At 43.0% G+C, this 17,801-nt stretch overlaps 1 protein-coding gene across 1 annotated transcript in view; it reads right to left on the bottom strand.

Annotated features, from left to right (window-relative positions):
- The window catches only part of LOC149469699 (uncharacterized), a 222,296-nt gene that overhangs the window by 68,066 nt on the left and 136,429 nt on the right, over positions 1-17,801 (bottom strand). Inside the window, exon 2 of the mRNA XM_089668772.1 lies at positions 13,075-13,222. Within this exon, the coding sequence (XP_089524898.1) occupies positions 13,075-13,222 (148 nt within the window). The remainder of the gene's footprint in view (positions 1-13,074; positions 13,223-17,801) is intronic.

Raw genomic sequence — 17,801 nt, 5'->3', positions numbered from 1 at the left:
GGTGTCTGCTTTCCAAAAAGGGGTAATTTGGTGTTTGTACTATCCTGGCATTTTAGTGGCTCCAAAACTGTGATAGGTAGTGGGGAAGTGATATGAGGAAATATGCCATTTGAAAGCCTGGAGGTGGTCATTGGATTTTGGGGTCCTGTATGTAGCTAGGCTGCCAAAAAGTCTCTCACATTTGGTATCCCCATACTCGGAAGAAGTAGGAGAATATGTTTTTAGGATGTTATTCCACATATACCCATGGCATGGATGAGCAATATATAATTAAAGTGACAACTATGTGTAAAAAAAAATATTCATATTCAAAAAATTTGTGGCAAAAAATAAAATGTGCATTGGACTCAACATGCCTCTCTGCAAAATCCTTGCGGTATCTACTTTCCAAAAAGGGGCAATTTGGGGGGGGGGGGGAGGGGAGGGTTGTACTGCCCTGACATTTTAGCACCTCAAGAAATGTGATAGGCAGTCAGAAAGTAAAAGCTACGTAAATTCCAATATACAGTATATACCATAGTTTTTAGATGCTATAACTTTCACACAAACCAATTAATAAACATGTATTGAGATTTGTTTTTACCAAAGACATGTAGTAGAATACATTTTAGCCTACATTTATGACTAACTGAGTTTATTGCATATTTTTTGTAACCTAAAGTGAAAAATATATTTTTTTTCAAAATTTGCTGTCTTTTTTTATAGCACAAAAATTAAAAACCACAGAGGTGATCAAATACCACCAAAATAAAGCTCTATTTATGTGAAAAAAAGACATATAAAGTTAGTTTAGGTAGAGCATTGCATGACCGTGCAATTACCAATTGTAATAGCGCAGTGCAGAACAGCAAAAAATGGTCTGGACGGGAAGGGGGGTAAATCCTCTGGAGGGCAAGTGGTTAATAAAGACAAAGTAAGAAAAAAAAATTATCTATAGTCCTTGACATTAGTGTGCATCACCTGTCAGCTATCGACCAATCAGAAATGGTATGTACCAGAGTCTAAAGTCTCAAGGTTAAAGGCTTAAACCTAAAGGTTGGGTTCACACTAGTGCAGTGTGATTTTTATCCGATTTTCAATGCAATTTTGTAGTGCAGCTACAGTGCAACTTGGTGCATTTTTTTATACTTTTTTTAATGCCTGTTTTACTACTGTCATCCCTTGTGTCAGCTACCGGAAATTAGTCAGTGGTTGTTAAGGAGCCAGCCCCACCAGCATCCTAACAACCAATGACTCATCCTTGCTGTCAGCAGCAGGAAAGTGTCATTGGTTGTTAAGAGGTCAACAACTGCTAGTGTACTAACAACAATGAGTCATCCCCTCTGTCAGCTGGTGACTTCCCACTGACAGCTGAATGTAAGCAAAAGAGCCGGCATTAAAAAAAAAAAAAAGTGTGGGGATCCCTCTCAATCCATATCAGGCGGTCCTTTGGGTCTGGTATGGATTACAATGCCAAAAAAAGAAAAAATGGCGTAGGGTCACCCTTAACATGGGGGGCACTTTGTGGCAAGGAGTTGATGTTGATGAGGACAAAGGACTCTTCCACACAACCCTGACCCAGTGGCTGTGGGGGTGTGCGGGGTTAGCTTATCACAATCTGGATGCCATCTTTAACTAAGGGGACTTCACGTCCCAGCCCCTCCATATAAGTATGGGTCACCCCTACCCATTCACCAAAAAAAGTCAAAAGTGGAAAAAAAAAACCCACAATACTTTTTTTTTACAAGTCCTTTATTACAAAAAAAAGTTCCCCAATGTAAATCCATCATCAATCAAAAAGAACACTGACCGCTGACCCACATGTGAAAAAGAAACTGCAAACACGACCAACCCCATTGCTTGACAATTGCCAAATGACAGCACTGCTTCCCCCTACTGCTAAAAAATTTAAGGGGTGGGTTTACCCAGTGTCCCCACCCCTATGACATAAGGTGGGATCTCAGAGTCGGCATACAGTTAGGTCCATATATATTTGGACACAGGCATAATTTTGTTTTTTTGCAGATATTTACAAAAAACTTATCCAAGCTATTAGTTCTATAATGGATATGGGCTAAAAGTGCACACTCAGGTTTAATTTAAGGGTATGTACATCCAAATTGGAGGAAGGGTTTAGGAATTAAGAGTAGCCATGAAAACCTTAAAGTGTGCACTTTCAACCCATATCCATTGTATAACTATAGCTTAAATATGTTTTGGTAAATACTTGAAAAAAAACTAAAATTGTACCTGTGTCCAAATATATATGGACTTAACTATGTTGTCGAAGGGGCATAGTCACCCAGTGGTGTAACTGGTAGAGCCTTGCCCCATGGCATCATAAGGCTGGTTGCTCTGTGCTGGTTGTTAGGAGCCGACACCTGCCAGAGTCCTAACAACCAGTGACATATCCCAACAGCAAGCCAAAAAATACATCAATAAATGCGTGGAACCCCCCACACCAAAATTCATACCAGGCCTTTTGGTCTGGTATAGATTTTAAGGGGAAACCCATATCAAAAAAAAGGCAGGGGTCCTCAACAAAATCCAGTAAAGGAGAGGAACAAGTGAGCACCCCCCTTTCTGAACCATACCAGGTCACATGTCCTCAACACAGGGGGCATGATGAATGCCTGCCGCCAACCTGAATAAAAAAGAGAACCCATTGTACATTGGATTGCCAGGTAAACAGAGGAGTGAATTTCATCTGGTGTTGTCACCGGAGGTACCCCATGACGGCCATGTCATCATAGGGGGCGGAATCACCCAGTGGTGTCCCCCGGTGACAACATCCCAATGATGGCCCGCAGAGACCCTGCCTTATGATGCCATGGGGCAAGGCTCTACCAGTTACACCACTGGGTGACTATGCCCCTTCGACAACATAGTTAAGTCCATATATATTTGGACACAGGTACAATTTTAGTTTTTTTTCAAGTATTTACCAAAACATATTTAAGCTATAGTTATACAATGGATATGGGTTGAAAGTGCACACTTTAAGGTTTTCATGGCTACTCTTAATTCCTAAACCCTTCCTCCAATTTGGATGTACATACCCTTAAATTAAACCTGAGTGTGCACTTTCTCTCTCTCTCTATTTGTAAAACCTGGGCATTCTGCCAAGTTCATGACTCATCCACTACACAGCAGAGAACGCTGGGAGGGGGAGGAAGCAGGAAGTGAAGGGGAGAGGGGAGAGACACGAGGCTGGAGAAAAGACAGGGACATGTGGAGCCCGTCCAAGCAGAGGAGGAGGCACTACAGCACTCAGCGCGGATAGAGGGACCCTGCTGTGTGTTCAGAGTCTGGTGAGCTGTCCCCCTGGAGAGAGTAAGACACACCATTTACACTTTGCATATAGACTGGGACATCCGCACCCCACTGCTGGGATCTCACCCATCCGGGGCCCTGTGCAAGCCACAGATCCCTCTGCCTGCTTTGTCCCTCACCACCAGTGTAATTGAGACTGTCTGCCCCGGGAACTGACACATACTGGGAGATTGCATCCTGCGACTGCCCCTGGTCTTGGGGTGCTTTGTGTTGCTCTAGACACTGAGGTTGGACCATCTCAGCCCAGAAACCTAGTGAAATCTGATGTAACCCACACTAGCTGAAACTCCAAAGAAGCCTTCAGCTGCTATTTACTTCATTGTAAGGACTAAACGTGCACCAACTAGAGCTCCACCGTTACAAGGACTGAAGTGGGGGAATTTGGCTTAGTAGCCTTATTAGAGGTACCTCTTTAAGGCATTCTGTTCTGACTCTGAGGTGATTTTTGGCTAACGCCCCTCAGAAGCAGAATCATACACCGGTGTGGGTAATACATTTCATTGATAGAGTATAAGTAAGTTTATTTGTTTGATATCAGTTGTATTCTGCTTAAAGTGCGGCTCTGCCATCCGGAGACTCTTGGCTGTGAAGCCCTCTAAGAAAAGTAAGTTTTGAAGTTAAAAGGGGAACCCCACCCCTCTACACTGCATTTCATTCTCCAGAAAATTGTTCTTGTTTCATTTAACCCTGTGTCAGCAAATTTCTTGGCGGGGTATTTGCTATTCATTTCCAGTTGTGCCAGAGGGATTGGGTTTGCTTAGGGTTGGATCTATTGAGCGTAGGACCCATAATATATTCCAGCTTGTCTCAAGGGGCAGTGCTACATTTTTATGGTTGATAAATCTCCTATTTATTTATAATTTGCAGAAGGAGAATAAACAAGCAAACAGATAATTAGTTTAAGACTATCTTGCCTGCACTACTTTGAAGTATGTTTTTAAGCTAACTTTTATAAAAACAGCCAGTTAAGCATGCCTAGATCTTGTAAGCAGGCAGTCTTGTCTAAATTAGTAGCACATACAGTAAAGGAAATACGTATTGGATCCCCTGCTGATTTTGAATGTTTGCCCACTCACAAAGAAATGATCAGTCTAAAAATCGAATGGTAGGTGTTTGGAGGAGGAATGCTGCCTATGACCCCAAGAACACCATCCCAACTGTCAAACATGGTGGTGAAAACATTCTGCTTTGGGGGTGTTTTTCTGCTAAGGAGACAGGACAACTGCACTGCATCAAAGGGACGATGGACGGGGCAATGTACCATAAAATCTTCCCTCAGCCAGGGCATTGAAAATGGATCATGGATAGGTGTTCCAGCATGACAATGACCCAAAACACATGGCCAAGGCAACAAGGGAGTGGTTCAAGAAGAAGCACATTAAGGTCCCGGAGTGGCCTAGCCAGTCTGTGGAGGGAGCTGAAAGTTCGAGTTGCCAAACGTCAGCCACCAAACCTTAATGACTTGGAGAGGTTCTGCCAAGAGGAGTGGGCCAAAATCCCTCCTGAGATGTGTGCAAACCTGGTGGCCAACTACAGGAAACGTCTGACCTCTGTGATTGCCAACAAAGGATTTGATATGTTTTGTGAAGGGGATCAAATACTTATTTCCCTCATGAACATGCAAATCAGTGCATCATTTTGTTAGACATGCATTTCTTTTGAATTTTCTGCTGCTATTCTGTCTGTCTTACAATACACATACCATTAAATTTTTAGAATGATAATTTCTTTGTGAGTGGGCAAACATTTAAAATCAAAAGGGGATCAAATAATTATTTCCTTCACTGTAAGTGTGTGGTGATGTATCCTCTGTGTTGCCTAACATGACCAATGACATAATCTCATACTTTAAAACACAAGCTGCTAAATAAATTGACCAATGCCACTGGTGAAGTCATTCAATATTAACTATTAAGGGAAAAGCTATGCTTGGGGAATTGAGCATGATTAAGACAGGAATAATATGCTATCTTTCTAGGATTTCAGAAAAGATCTACTAGTAACATAAATACAAATACTATATTATATATACACACACATATACAGTGTGTGTGTGTGTGTGTATATATATATATATATATATATATATATATATATATATACATAGTGACAGTATGAAAGGCAAGGTGATCGATGGTTGCTATGTGTCACCTTGCATGCAATCATACTTGAGAGTTTAAAGTGGAGTCCACTCTGGGTTTTCTGGGCCACAATAGCAGAGGTGGTTTCAGACCGGATTTTGTGCTCCACTGATTACCACCAGCAGGTGGTATAAATAAGGTAGGGCTGGAGCAAGGAGCTGCTCATGGCCTGGGACTCAGAGCCATTCCTGAGAGAGCTGTGCATGAAAGTGTGTGTTATACAAACAAGAAAAAAGGTTTGCTTATTGTTTCATTTTTTGTTGGTGACAGGGAAAAGCCCTTCACCAGTGAGAGAGGAAAACTTCTATGTTTAGTTAGTGCCTGGATGGCAAGGGTTTATTTTTTGTTTTGATATTTTGCAACCTTTGAATAAAACTGACTACCAGTCAGATTTTGAAGAAAGCCTGCTGTGCGGTCTACCTTTTTCCCTTTTTCCCAGGGAAGGTGATCCCCCCCCCACCTGAGCTAACCCATATATATATATATATATATTAGCAAAATTAACAAAAATGTTCAAATCTTCTATTTCAGATAAGGATAAAAAAGGATCTTTTATCAGGGGGTTTGCTTGACAGCACATACACATCTAATTTTCCTGATCTGCCTCACATCAGCAAACATGGGTTAAGGGGGTACCACCAGTCCTCCTGTATGAGGCCAAGGCCAGCAGGGGGACCCAGGCAGCTGGGTGAATTGGATGTGGGCAGGTTGGGTGATTGGTATGGTGGGGGGGCATGTACTGGAACTGATCCCCCTGATCGTTTCTCTCTGCAGCAGCTGAAAGTTGGCTTCTTCTCCTCTCCCTCCCACTGACTTTCAGCTGCTGCAGAGAGAGCCATACAGGGGATCGGTTTCAGTAATTGTCCCCCGCTTCACCCATCACCCTCCCTGTACAGCATACATTTCCTTCTGCTGCTCAAGTCCCCTGTGTGTAACCAAGCCCATAGTGCTGCCAGCTTCCCTCGTCTCTTTTCAGTAGCTGAAAGCACACAATAAGATCTTTCAGGATGGAGAGTGCGGGAAGGGTCTGGAAAATACCTCACATTTACCAGCCCCTTTCTTTCCCGAATGAACACAATGACTGATCGGTACCAATCACTAACTGTGTACATTCATAACTGAAGCATAGTAAATTATGGGGTTTTTTTGGAAGGGGGGGGCCTGCCAGGTTGGCTGTATGGGGCCCTGTGGTTTCTAACAGCAGCCCTGTCCAGAACCTTAAGGACCACCTTATTTTAGCCAGATAAAAAGAGACCCTCCCCTCCATGCTTCATTCTTCTTTTTTGGTCATAGATTCCAGGCCACCAAGCTGACTGTCTAAGGACATTTTATGGACATCAAATTTTTACTCATTGGCTCCCCCCCTACCGAACATGCCCCCCTAGGTTCATGCTTTCCTCATTCCTGTCTTTGCTGTGGATTCCTGCTCCTCACAGCAAGTCGCACCGGCCGTTCTGCTCACTTTCTTCTGAGCCTGCTCTGACATCACAAAGGGGCGGGGTGGAGCAGTCATGCTGCCGCCCATTACCTAGCAATGACCCAAGCTAAAATCTGGAGTGGCAGAAGCTGCATGCCTCACTGCTGCAAATATACTGTTTTTATTCTCCCTATGAAGATTCCTTTTTATCTAAGTGCTTTCTCTCTTTGGCCTCAGCCAGTGCTCCTCAGGTTCCTTACTGCTGCCATCCTGTGCTGTGCTCTTTAAAAGAATCAGTACCTGAAAAAAGATTGTTTTGTGCTTGAGGTTGATTTTTTTTCCGTCATCCTTCAGCCATAAGCGCTCCATATTTACAGGAGGCATGAAAATCCACAGAGAGGTAGGAGGGGGGTACATGGGATGGTAGTGAAAAGAGTGCTGCACAGTACATGTTGTTGCCAGATCTTTTTAGGAGCGGAAGGCCTAAAAGAAGACAATCTTGGAGGGAGACATCCTGCCATCACTCAGCTTCACCACAATCATCTAAGCCAAGGTGGATGCTCTCCCAATCGAAAACTATATTCACGAGGCAGTTGCCAAAAGTATGCAACTTGTGTCCAGAGCAAGATGTTCCAAAGACGAACCCAAACCAAAGAGCTGGTTAAGATAAAAGCAAAACTCCCCGCCGATGCTTGAGGATCATCTTTTGAATCAAAAGATCTTTCCGAGCATTTGTTTAATTTCCAGCTCATAGATCCATACATAACAGCAGTTAAGGGGGCCATAAAATGAGAACAAGCCGCCTGAAAAGGTAAGAAGATATTTCCCAAATTGAAAAAAATCAAAGGGCCTTATCTCTATTAATGACGGAAATCCTTGAATTAATTGAAAATGAATACAGATTTTTGGATGCCGCTTTATGACAGCACCAGGAGTAGATGCAGCTCTGTAGCACCTGGTGAGGCATGTTTTTCTTCTGTTTATAAGATTCTGCCACTTTTAGGGATCAGATGGATAGATGGTCTGACTATGACCTTAAGAGGATCTAGTCACAGGTGCAGCTTGCCAACTATCAATAGCTCTAACCTCTATTTCAAAGGCGCTTTCAAGGTCCAAAAATGTAGAAAAGGCAATAAAATCAAGAATGGAGCCAGACAAGATTGTTACAGTACTTGAGGAGTTTAATCTAACAGCTGTTTTTCTGGCAGAATCATCTGTAGATCTGGTGAAGGTTTTGGAAAAACTTATGGCACACTCTGCCACAGCAGAGGGCCTTATGGTTGTGACATTGGACTGAAGACGGGACATCAAACCAGGCACTCAGCAACATTCCGTAAGATAAGGTAAGACGTTGTTTGGCAAGATCCTTGATGAAGCCATCAAATAAGTCACTGGTGGGAAATCGGGTCTATTGCGTCAAGTAAACAGAAGCAACAAACCTTTCACTCAAGCCAGTCCAATTTTAGAAGAGCTTGAGAGGCCAGATCATACAGGCCAGACCGTGAATATGCAAGGAATCAATGGAGAGGAACCCAAAGCTCCTTCCTACGGGGACGTAAAATCTAAAGCATCTCAGGTGACAAAAAAGGACAGGAAATCCTTTTGAATCATCCACAGTAGGGGCCAGACTGGCTGCCTTTTGGAGGGTTTGGAAGGAAAAGATTGTAGACTGTTGGGTCCAGATGATTTTGAAGCATGGATACAAGGTAAACTTTCAAGAAAAAATGCCAGATTTATACGTTCAGACACAGTGGTGATTTAAGTGCCTGGTCGGCCCACCATTTGAATCACTTTTTACAATCGATTCCAGACTCGGACAAATAGACCAGATCACTCACCCTCTTTGAGCACCTGTGTGCCACAAAGGAGTATACACCTCACCTTCTGTCAGTATTATACAGTATGTTAAACACGCTAGAGGAGACGTTCATCCCCGCTTATGTGTGCAAATGGGAAGCTGACCTGCAGATGTCCTTTTCGAGAGAACAAGTGAACCGGATCATTCAGTTAGCTCACAAATCATCAATAGCTAATCGCTTCCAAGAGCAGGGATACAAACTTCGGTCCAGGTGGTATAGGGTTCCAGTGCTACTGAGCAAATTTTACTCCTCAGTCTCCAGGTTGTGTTGGCACTGTCAGAAGGAAGAGGGCACTTTATTGCATATCTTTTGGCAATGCCCTTTGCTGAATCAGTTCTGGACAGGAGTGAGGAACTTAGTCTCGCAGTTGACCTGGATTTGGGAACAGACCCTTTTGACCTATCTCCTTCAACTCAACTCGGTACTGCTACATCGCTATAAACACTCCCTGACAGTTCACTTTCTGAATGCGGCACAAGCATGCATTTCAGATTTGAAAAAGCAAACGTTTCCTCCAACTATGGGTCATTTCTTTGTGAGGTTGAATATTAACGCTATGTTAAGTCTAACTGCCTCCCTCAACCACAAAGAAGATGAATATCAAGAAAACGCTTTGGCCTTGGACGATGTACACTTGCTCAGCGCAATACCTAGACATGGTGCCCGCTTCCCCCCAAGTACGATTGAGTCCATCTTGGCATAACCTTCCGGAGGTTAAATTTTGAACCCTTTGACTGGGCATTTCCTATGGGGGAGGAGTAGAAAGAGCGGGGGGTCTCCTATGCCTCTCTGCCCCTCCATCCCCCAGTACTGTCAGCGTGTTCCCACTCCATCCTCACTGTCTCATCTCTTCATCTCTCTTTGGCATCCCCCCCTCATTCTCAACCCTCTCCCTTGTTTTTTCTTTCTTTCTTTATTTTTCCGTTCCCTGAGAGTCATGATACAAAATGTTTCTAAGTAATTTCTTTTTGTCTTTTTATGGTTCCAAGATGTGAGGGATCGAAGTTGTGTTTTATAATGGAAAAAAGTTTGAGCTAGGCTTTGTGTATTTCAGGTTCATTAGCCTACATTTCCAGTATGAGTGGTGTTATAATGTATCTGGTTACTGGAATACTGTGACATGTGCCATAGTGCACTAGTAAATGTTTTGTGGGAAGTTTGTTTACCCATATTGCTTACTGTGTGATGGTACCTTCTTGTAAATGCACATTGTCTAAATAAAGAATTACAAAAAAAAAAATCACGAGAAACACTTTCTTTCCATAATACATGACCGAATTACTTAAAAAATGCCATTCCACTGGTACCTTTGAGTCAGCAAAAGAAGGGGTCTATTCACCAATCTCCTTCGTGTCCATTTTACTAGCTGCCATTGCAGTCATTCATATGGCAAATATAAAACTTTTCCATTATCTGGATGATATCCTATTGATCGTCTGGTCAAGCTGGCACAACACAGCAACATAGTCCTGAAAACATTTTACCAGCTTCAGTTGGCTCATAAACAGTCAGAAAAGCATACTTATGCCAAAGCAGGCAATGGAATATCTCAGTGTAATATTCAATACCCAAGAAGGTTAAGTCTCTTTTATGCTATCGCAAGATTGCTGAATTATTAGCACATGTCAGAGTTATGGAAATCTTTTTCTAACTGCAAGAGACTGCATGATACTCCTATGCATGTTCACAGCAGAAATACTAGCAGTGCCCTGGGCAAGATTTCACATGAAAGCCTTCCAGGTATCATTCCTAAATCAATGAGATAGCTTTTCATTAGACCAGAAGATCTTTTTGTCGATAAGCTTCTGTCAGAGCTTGACATGGTGGACATCATCGGGGACCTTCTCTCGGGGCATGCCCCTCAGCCCGGGATACTGGATCTTGGTAACCTCAGATGTCAATCTCCAGGCATGGGGGCTCACTGCCTCGGGAGGCGGGTCCAGGGCAGATGGCACTTCACAGAATCCAGATACTCTAATCTCCTGGAGTTACAGGTGGCCTTCTTTTCCCTTCATTCTATAAATCGGATTCAAGAGGCCTGAGTCAAGTAAATGCTAGACAATTAACAGCAGTGGCCTATATAGCCCGGCAATGGGGCGTCAGGAGTCTACAATTGCTTTAATTGGCAACAAAGATTTTTATCTGGGCAGAGACGCATGTGGAGGCTCTAACAGCAACCTATATCTCAGGCAAACAAAATCAGCTGTCAGATCAGTTGAGCAGGAAGTTCCCCAAGACTGTCGAATGGTTGGTCAACAAACAATATCTGAAACTGATTTTTGCTTAATGGGGTGTACCATCCATAGACCTTATGATGATCCTGGCAAACTTGCAAGTACTCAGATTCGCAGTGAGATACAGGTACGAAAAGGCAATATTTTAAGACACCGTCTAGCTACTCAGGAATTTCCCCTTTAATGTATCTGTTTCCTCCTGCTCCACTGATCATGCGGTTCCTGCTTAAGATCTTGAAGGAGAAAGCTCATGCCATTTATTCATACCATTTTGGCCACAAAGACCCTGGTTCCCACTGCTCCTGGAGATGGTGCCAGCCCCCCCCCCCAATACCTCTGCTGTTCAGGAGGGATTTACTACACCAGGATCCCTGGCACCATCCCAATCTAGCAAGGTTTCAATCTAAAGGCTTTTCAGGCTAAGTGATCTTAAAGACAAGGAAGTCTACAGCAAATGCTACCTACTCCAGAATGTGGGAGAAATTTTGTATTCTGTGCTTCACAGAGAGATTTTTCTTCACTGACTCTAAATATCTCAAATGTCCTAGATTTTCTGCAGTTTGCTCTTGATGTAGCATTATCCTCCTTCAGAGGACACAAATGGCAAGACGAGCTATTAATAAAATAGTTCTTAAGGGCAGCGATAAGTGCACAGCTTCCTAAGAAGATCCTTTTTCAATCTTGGGACTTGGGAATAGTACTAAGGCACTGACAAATTGTGCCCATTGTGGTTTCTAACATTTTAAGTTAATATTTCTTACAGCCATTACATCGGCAAGGATAGTATCGGAACTAGTCGCCTTATCCTGCAAGGAACCATTCTGTATCACCCTTCCAGATAAGGTGATTCTCCTGTCTTCACCTAGCTTGTTCTTCAAAGCAGTTTCCAGATTCCATGAAAACGGGAGGCACTGCTACCAACTTTTACACAACCACCAGAACGCATGGATCAGCTAGACCTTAGACCCTTAGATATGGTCAGATTGATTTCAACATATCTACAGCGTTCCCACCAGTTAGGAAGCAACATCAGCAAGAATTATAGGCACTTGGATCACTGACACAAAACTGCAAGGACTTGCTCCTCCGCAAAATGTGCAAGCTCACTTAACCAGAGGGGTGGCTTTTGCTAAAGTGTCAGTAGAAGGCATATGCAAGATAGCCAGTTAGAGCTCCCGCAAAACCTTTGTTTGGCATTACAAATTGGACATAGTCTTGTCCTGCTCAACAAGATATGGATCAGCAGTGATGTCCGCACCAGCTAAAATAAATCAGGAGGCAGCATATTTCTCTTTTGAATTCTCGTTCTTTTCGTCCCACTCTAGATTTACTATTTTAAATCCCATGTGTGCTGACATGAGGCAGGCCAGGAAAATGGAAGTGTTACCCAATACTTAACATACATTTTCTTTCCTGGCCTGTCCTCACATCACCATAATTTTCTTCCCTTCCTGATGGCCTGTCACCAGCGAAATTATTGAATGAAGCATAGAGTGGAGGGTCTCTTTTGATCTGGTTAGCAAAAGGTGGTCCTGGAGGAGGAGTTAACCCATGTGTGCTGACTTGAAGACAGGCCAGGAAAGAAAAATTACGTTATTACAGTATTGGGCAACAATTTTCTGTTATTTAATCAATATGCTATCAGTTCTTTTTATATTATTTTTATTATATTTTCATAAAAAAATTATTTTTTCATATTTTATTTTTACTATATACTTATTTTAGCATTTTCGTCTTTTTTCTTTTAACCCTAAGGTGTGGATTCTAACTCATGGACTGTTCTTCAATATTCCTATTTTTATAATATTTTTGAATGATTTAGTTATATATATTTTAAAATTTTATGAATGGTGTATAGCTGCATGACAAATGTAGGTTCAACCATTCTCATGAAAAAAGCACATTTGAGTATTGTTTGAATTTTTTTATAATAATTATGTTTTGTAATTAAGGGTTGTCTATTGTTGTGAGTGGTGGATGTTAACTTTTTTTATTTTATTAGAAAGTGTATTATATGTACTTTGTATTTTAATTTCACATTCACAAAACTGTAATCTCGCTATTTCTAATGAGAGTATAGCTTTGTGATTACATTTCTCCAGTGTTCTTACTTGGGTCTTGGGTCTCCAGAAATCTTTCTTCATCGAGAAAGGAATCTTGATTGATCCGAGGTTTTGAAGACAACATAATAAAGGAAGGAGCTGTTTGATCAATATGGATTCCTCTTCTGCTAAAATATGCTTGCAGGGCACTTAAAAACTGCAAAAGAAAAGCCACAGATTTTTATTGTTATCTCTGCTGCAATCTTCTATATTCACTCTGTAGAACCCATTTTTACAAAAGAGCATTTCTACAAACAAAGATAGCTCAGAATATCCATGGGGCAGCACAGTGGATAAATGGTTAGCACTTCCACCTGGCAATACTAGGGTTGCTGGTTCGAATCCCACAGCACCACCTGCCTGGAGTTTCCATGTTCTCCCTGTGCCTGTGTGGTTTTCCCTCTGGGTACCCTGGTTTCCTGCCAGACTCCAAAGACATGCTGGTAGGTTAATTGGATCCTGTCTAAATTGGCATTAGTATGTGTACATATGAATGTAAGTTAGGGACGTTGGCGCTATATAAGTACCTGTAATAATAATGATAAAGAAAATGAATAAGGGGCAATATATGACAAACGTTATAAAATATTGTGGCATTACGTGCAAACAGTGTGGTAACACATGCACGTATGCTTGTGCATGGTGTTACAGTGCCTTTAATTTTAAAGGGTACCCCAACACACTGTATGGTAGAGGACAACATGCAGTTCACCACAGTGAACCACAAAGCTTGTGTAAAAAAGGCTTTTGTGTGTTTTATTTGTTTGTGTTGACAGTCGATTCATAATGAATAAGCTGGCTTAAAGCAACACACAATGCTGTAAAATGTTCTAAATGTAATGCCTGTGCTGTTTGGACTGTCCTTTCTTTTTCCCATTTTCTTTCTTTTATATGCTGATCAGCAAACTGTATTCCTTCATCTCACTTCTGACACCACATGCAATTGAGTTCTTTAAATGGATGCAGGCTGAAGCAGTAATTTCCATCAAGTGTTTTTTTTATTTTTGCAAAGCAACAAGCAAACCATCATGGGCTACATTTATGCTGTAATCTTGGCTTCATGATGGTTTGCTTGTTGCTTTGCAAAAAAAAAAAAGAACTTTATGGAAGTTATTCCTTCAGTTCACATCCATTTGACTGCTTTCTGCCTGCACTATAGGCAAATCACCGCTGAGCTAGACTAGCTACTTGTGCCCCCCCCCCCATAAAAAAATACATACATTTTTTTGAGAACAGTAGAAAATATTAAATCAATAAAACATGAAAGTGCTAAATTTCTTTTAATTTGCAAAAATAAGTGCCATAAGATGCCAGGAGCTTTACATTAGGTGTCACCATCAGAGTGCAACATTACATCATGTAATGCCATCACATCAGGTGTGCCCATCAAAGTGCTCCTTTACATCAGTTGCCCCATCAGAATGCCCCTTTACATCAGGTATCCCCATCACAGTGCCACCTTACATGAGGTATTCCTGTCAGTGTCCCCTTATACTCAAAGTATCCCTTTTTTCTCCATCAGAATGCCCCTTTTCTTCATATTCCCCATCAGAGTGCCCCTTAATATAAAATGGGTTCATCAGGATGCCCCTTAACATAAAATGTGCCCCTTAATATAAAATGTGCCCATCAGGATGCCCCTTAACATAAAATGTGCCCCTTAATATAAAATGTGCCCATCAGGATGCCCTTTAACATAAAATGTGCCTGTCAGAGTGCTCCTTACCATAAAATAAGGGGCATGTTGATGGGCACATTTCATGTTAAGGGGCACTCTGATGGGCACATTTATATTAAGGAGCAGTCTGATGGGCACATTTATATTAAGGGACACTCTGATGGGTTCATTCTATGTTGTGCACCTTAACATTAAATGTGCCCATCAGCATGACCCTTTAACATTAAATGTGCCCTCAGAGTGCCCCTGTAAGACTACACCCTACCTTGAGGGCAGACAGGAGCTGTGCCAGGATCCTTGTGCACAGGCAGGGAGAAGGACCTAGAGAGACAGTGAGCTGCAAGGGATGGGGTGCACATGTGTTGTCATGTTGCCGTGACATCCACCCTGCTCAGCGGCAGATCCGTCATTGCGGGCTGGCGGTCCATTCTTGGACCGCAGTCAACCATTTAGTGACCGCTGGTATAGGAGATAGGTCTATATTGCCACAATTAGAGGGGTCCTTCCCTGGTTTAGGTAAGCCCATAATTTGTGAATGCAGGAGAAGTGAACAGAGTGGGTGAGATTCATCTATAGCATCAAAAGCTTTATAGACTAACATGGGCACAAAAATTTAGTAGAAGCAAGGTGAAAACCAGTCTGGGCCTGGACTCTTCCTATTTCTATAGGATAAGTTCGCCTATGGGAACATGTTACGTTCCACCCGTTTTTAGGGTGGAACATGTAACATGTTCCCACTGCTGCAGCCACTACGCAATCCCCCCTCCCTGTGAGTAGTTCCCCATACTAGCTGTCAGTTTTGAAAAACTTCACCTACGTGGCCGCGTCGTTCATTCGCAGAGTTCTGTGAATTAATAAGCTACAAGTCACGACAGCCTTTATGACTGTTGGTTTGTAGTCCTCAGTGAACTGCCACGGTGCTGTTGAGCACCATGGTAGTTTATTGAGGCTTCCTGTCAAACTGTATCTGCTTGCCTGCACAGGATGTACAGGCACACAGATACACTGACAGTTTGCAGGAGTCCTGTATGGCACCTGCGATCTGCTGATCACTGGTGCAATGCTTTCCAGGCTCAAAAAAAAAAAGTAAATGCACAGTTTTTTACCTGCAAAAAAAGGCATTTTTTTTTTTTAAAGTGAACTTATCCTTTAAGACCTTTTAATGACCTGTAAAAATTCAAGAGAGCTGAGAGGGGTCTCCAACTCCACAGAGTCTGCCTCTTGGATATCTGACTGCATGGAGGAGGATCAACATTAGTAGGCGATGAATGTTGGGTTTGAGCGCCAGCTTAGGCCTAGAACTGTGCTGTATAAAAATGGCTCTGACCCCCCTCCAGAGTACCTTACTTCTGTGGCCTATTGAGGCCTAGTGCAGCCTCGGTGCGTTCTGGGATCGGAGCCTACCAGGGGCACCGCTGCTCCACCTCCTGGACTCTGCATCGTAGGCCCGTTGCTGGGGAGGGTTACTTGTGGCTGCTTGGTCCCCCATCTGGACTCCAGAGACCGCAGCCAGCTGGGGCCTATGCTTGCAGGGCCCGGGGCTCCTCTCTGGAGTAACACAGCCCCTACCAGGCCCAGAGGCCTACTTCAGCTTGCGGCCACCTGAGGGGGGAGTGTCCAGGCTTTTTGTACCCCCCCTCTTGAAACTCTGGTGCCGAGATCCACTGTGGTCTGGGTGGTGATGGCCCCTGCGCCCCATCTGACCCTGTGACTGGGGCTGGGATCGTTCTGGGGCCCGCACCTGGGCTGACTGGGCCTCCAGCCTTTATGAGGAATACCACATATAACCACGGCCTATATCTACCCCTCCCCCCCCTTGCTGTAATAACCTCTTCTACAATTTAAAGAATATGTTGAGGCATATGTGCTGTCCCGCGATGATCGGTCCTATGTAAAAGGAGCCTCGTCTCTTCATCGGGCTGTACTGGTCCCTTGGGGCTACTCTCTCCCTTGGCTATACATCTTTCAGCTGATCACCCCCAAGAGACTCCCTGCATGCCATCCACCAAGAATAAAAGTTAGGGAGCTGCTCAGAAATCCCTTACAACATACTTGCTGAAGACGCAGGAAACTTGCAGCATGTCCCAAGATAATACCGACTGACCAATCCCAATCGCCCCTAAAGCAGGATGCCACAGCTCATCCATCTGCACAGGACAGTGAGTATGTACAGCAGCTTACAAAGGGGGACTTGGAATCCTGTTTGGAGACTATCTACACTAAATTGGCCGCTAAATTCCAGTCAGAGCTCCATATGAGTACGAACGTCCTTTCTCAGGAAATAGCTGTGCTGGATTCTAGAACAGATCGCTTAGAAACAAAACATGATGAGCTCAGCTGGGCTTATGGCGAGCTCTCCAGAGATCATGATTATCTACAAATGGCCTTTTACACAGTTGCAGGCGCAGATTGAGGATCTCAATAATTGTAATTGCAGAAATAATCTGAGTGTTCGGGGAGTTCCGGAGATGGTGACCGATGTTTCACAGGCTACAACTAAATTGTTCAAATCCCTTCTTCCGGACCATGACACTAGATCCTTTACATGCGACCGTATACATAGAGCTCTGCGTCCAAAGCCTCCTAATGATAAACCGCCTCAGGACATTGTTCTGTGTATGAAAGATTTCCTGATTAAAGAAGACATACTTTAAGCTGTTCGCAATACCCCTGTGATCTCTTTTGATGGCTTAACTCTGCAAATTTTTCCAGATGTCTCTGCAGCCACATTGGAGAAACGTCAAAAAATGTGAGAAATCACGTCTGCTCTTTTTTTGGTTTGAATTTGCTACAAATGGGGTTTTCCCTTTAAGTTGAAAGTTCCACACAATGGCAGCACATATACAACCACAACTCTTCTAGAGGGGTGAAAAATCCTGGCAAAGTTGGGCCTGGCAGCTGCTCTTTCACCCTCAATGTCCTCCTTCCACCCCTCGGGTATCTCTTATCTGGAACACTCCATCTCCATGATGGGAAAGGAGGAGAGTCAGACAAGAGCCAGGATGAATTTGCTCTTTTGATTACTATTCTCTATTTTGATAAGATATTGAGACATTCT

This window comes from Staurois parvus, unplaced genomic scaffold (genome assembly GCF_062004578.1).
Source record: "Staurois parvus isolate SC_StPar_1 unplaced genomic scaffold, SC_StPar_1.0 ptg000063l, whole genome shotgun sequence".
Taxonomy (NCBI): domain Eukaryota; kingdom Metazoa; phylum Chordata; class Amphibia; order Anura; family Ranidae; genus Staurois; species Staurois parvus.
The sequence above is the reverse complement of the archived record's forward strand: the minus strand, read 5'-3'. Positions and strand labels throughout refer to the sequence as shown.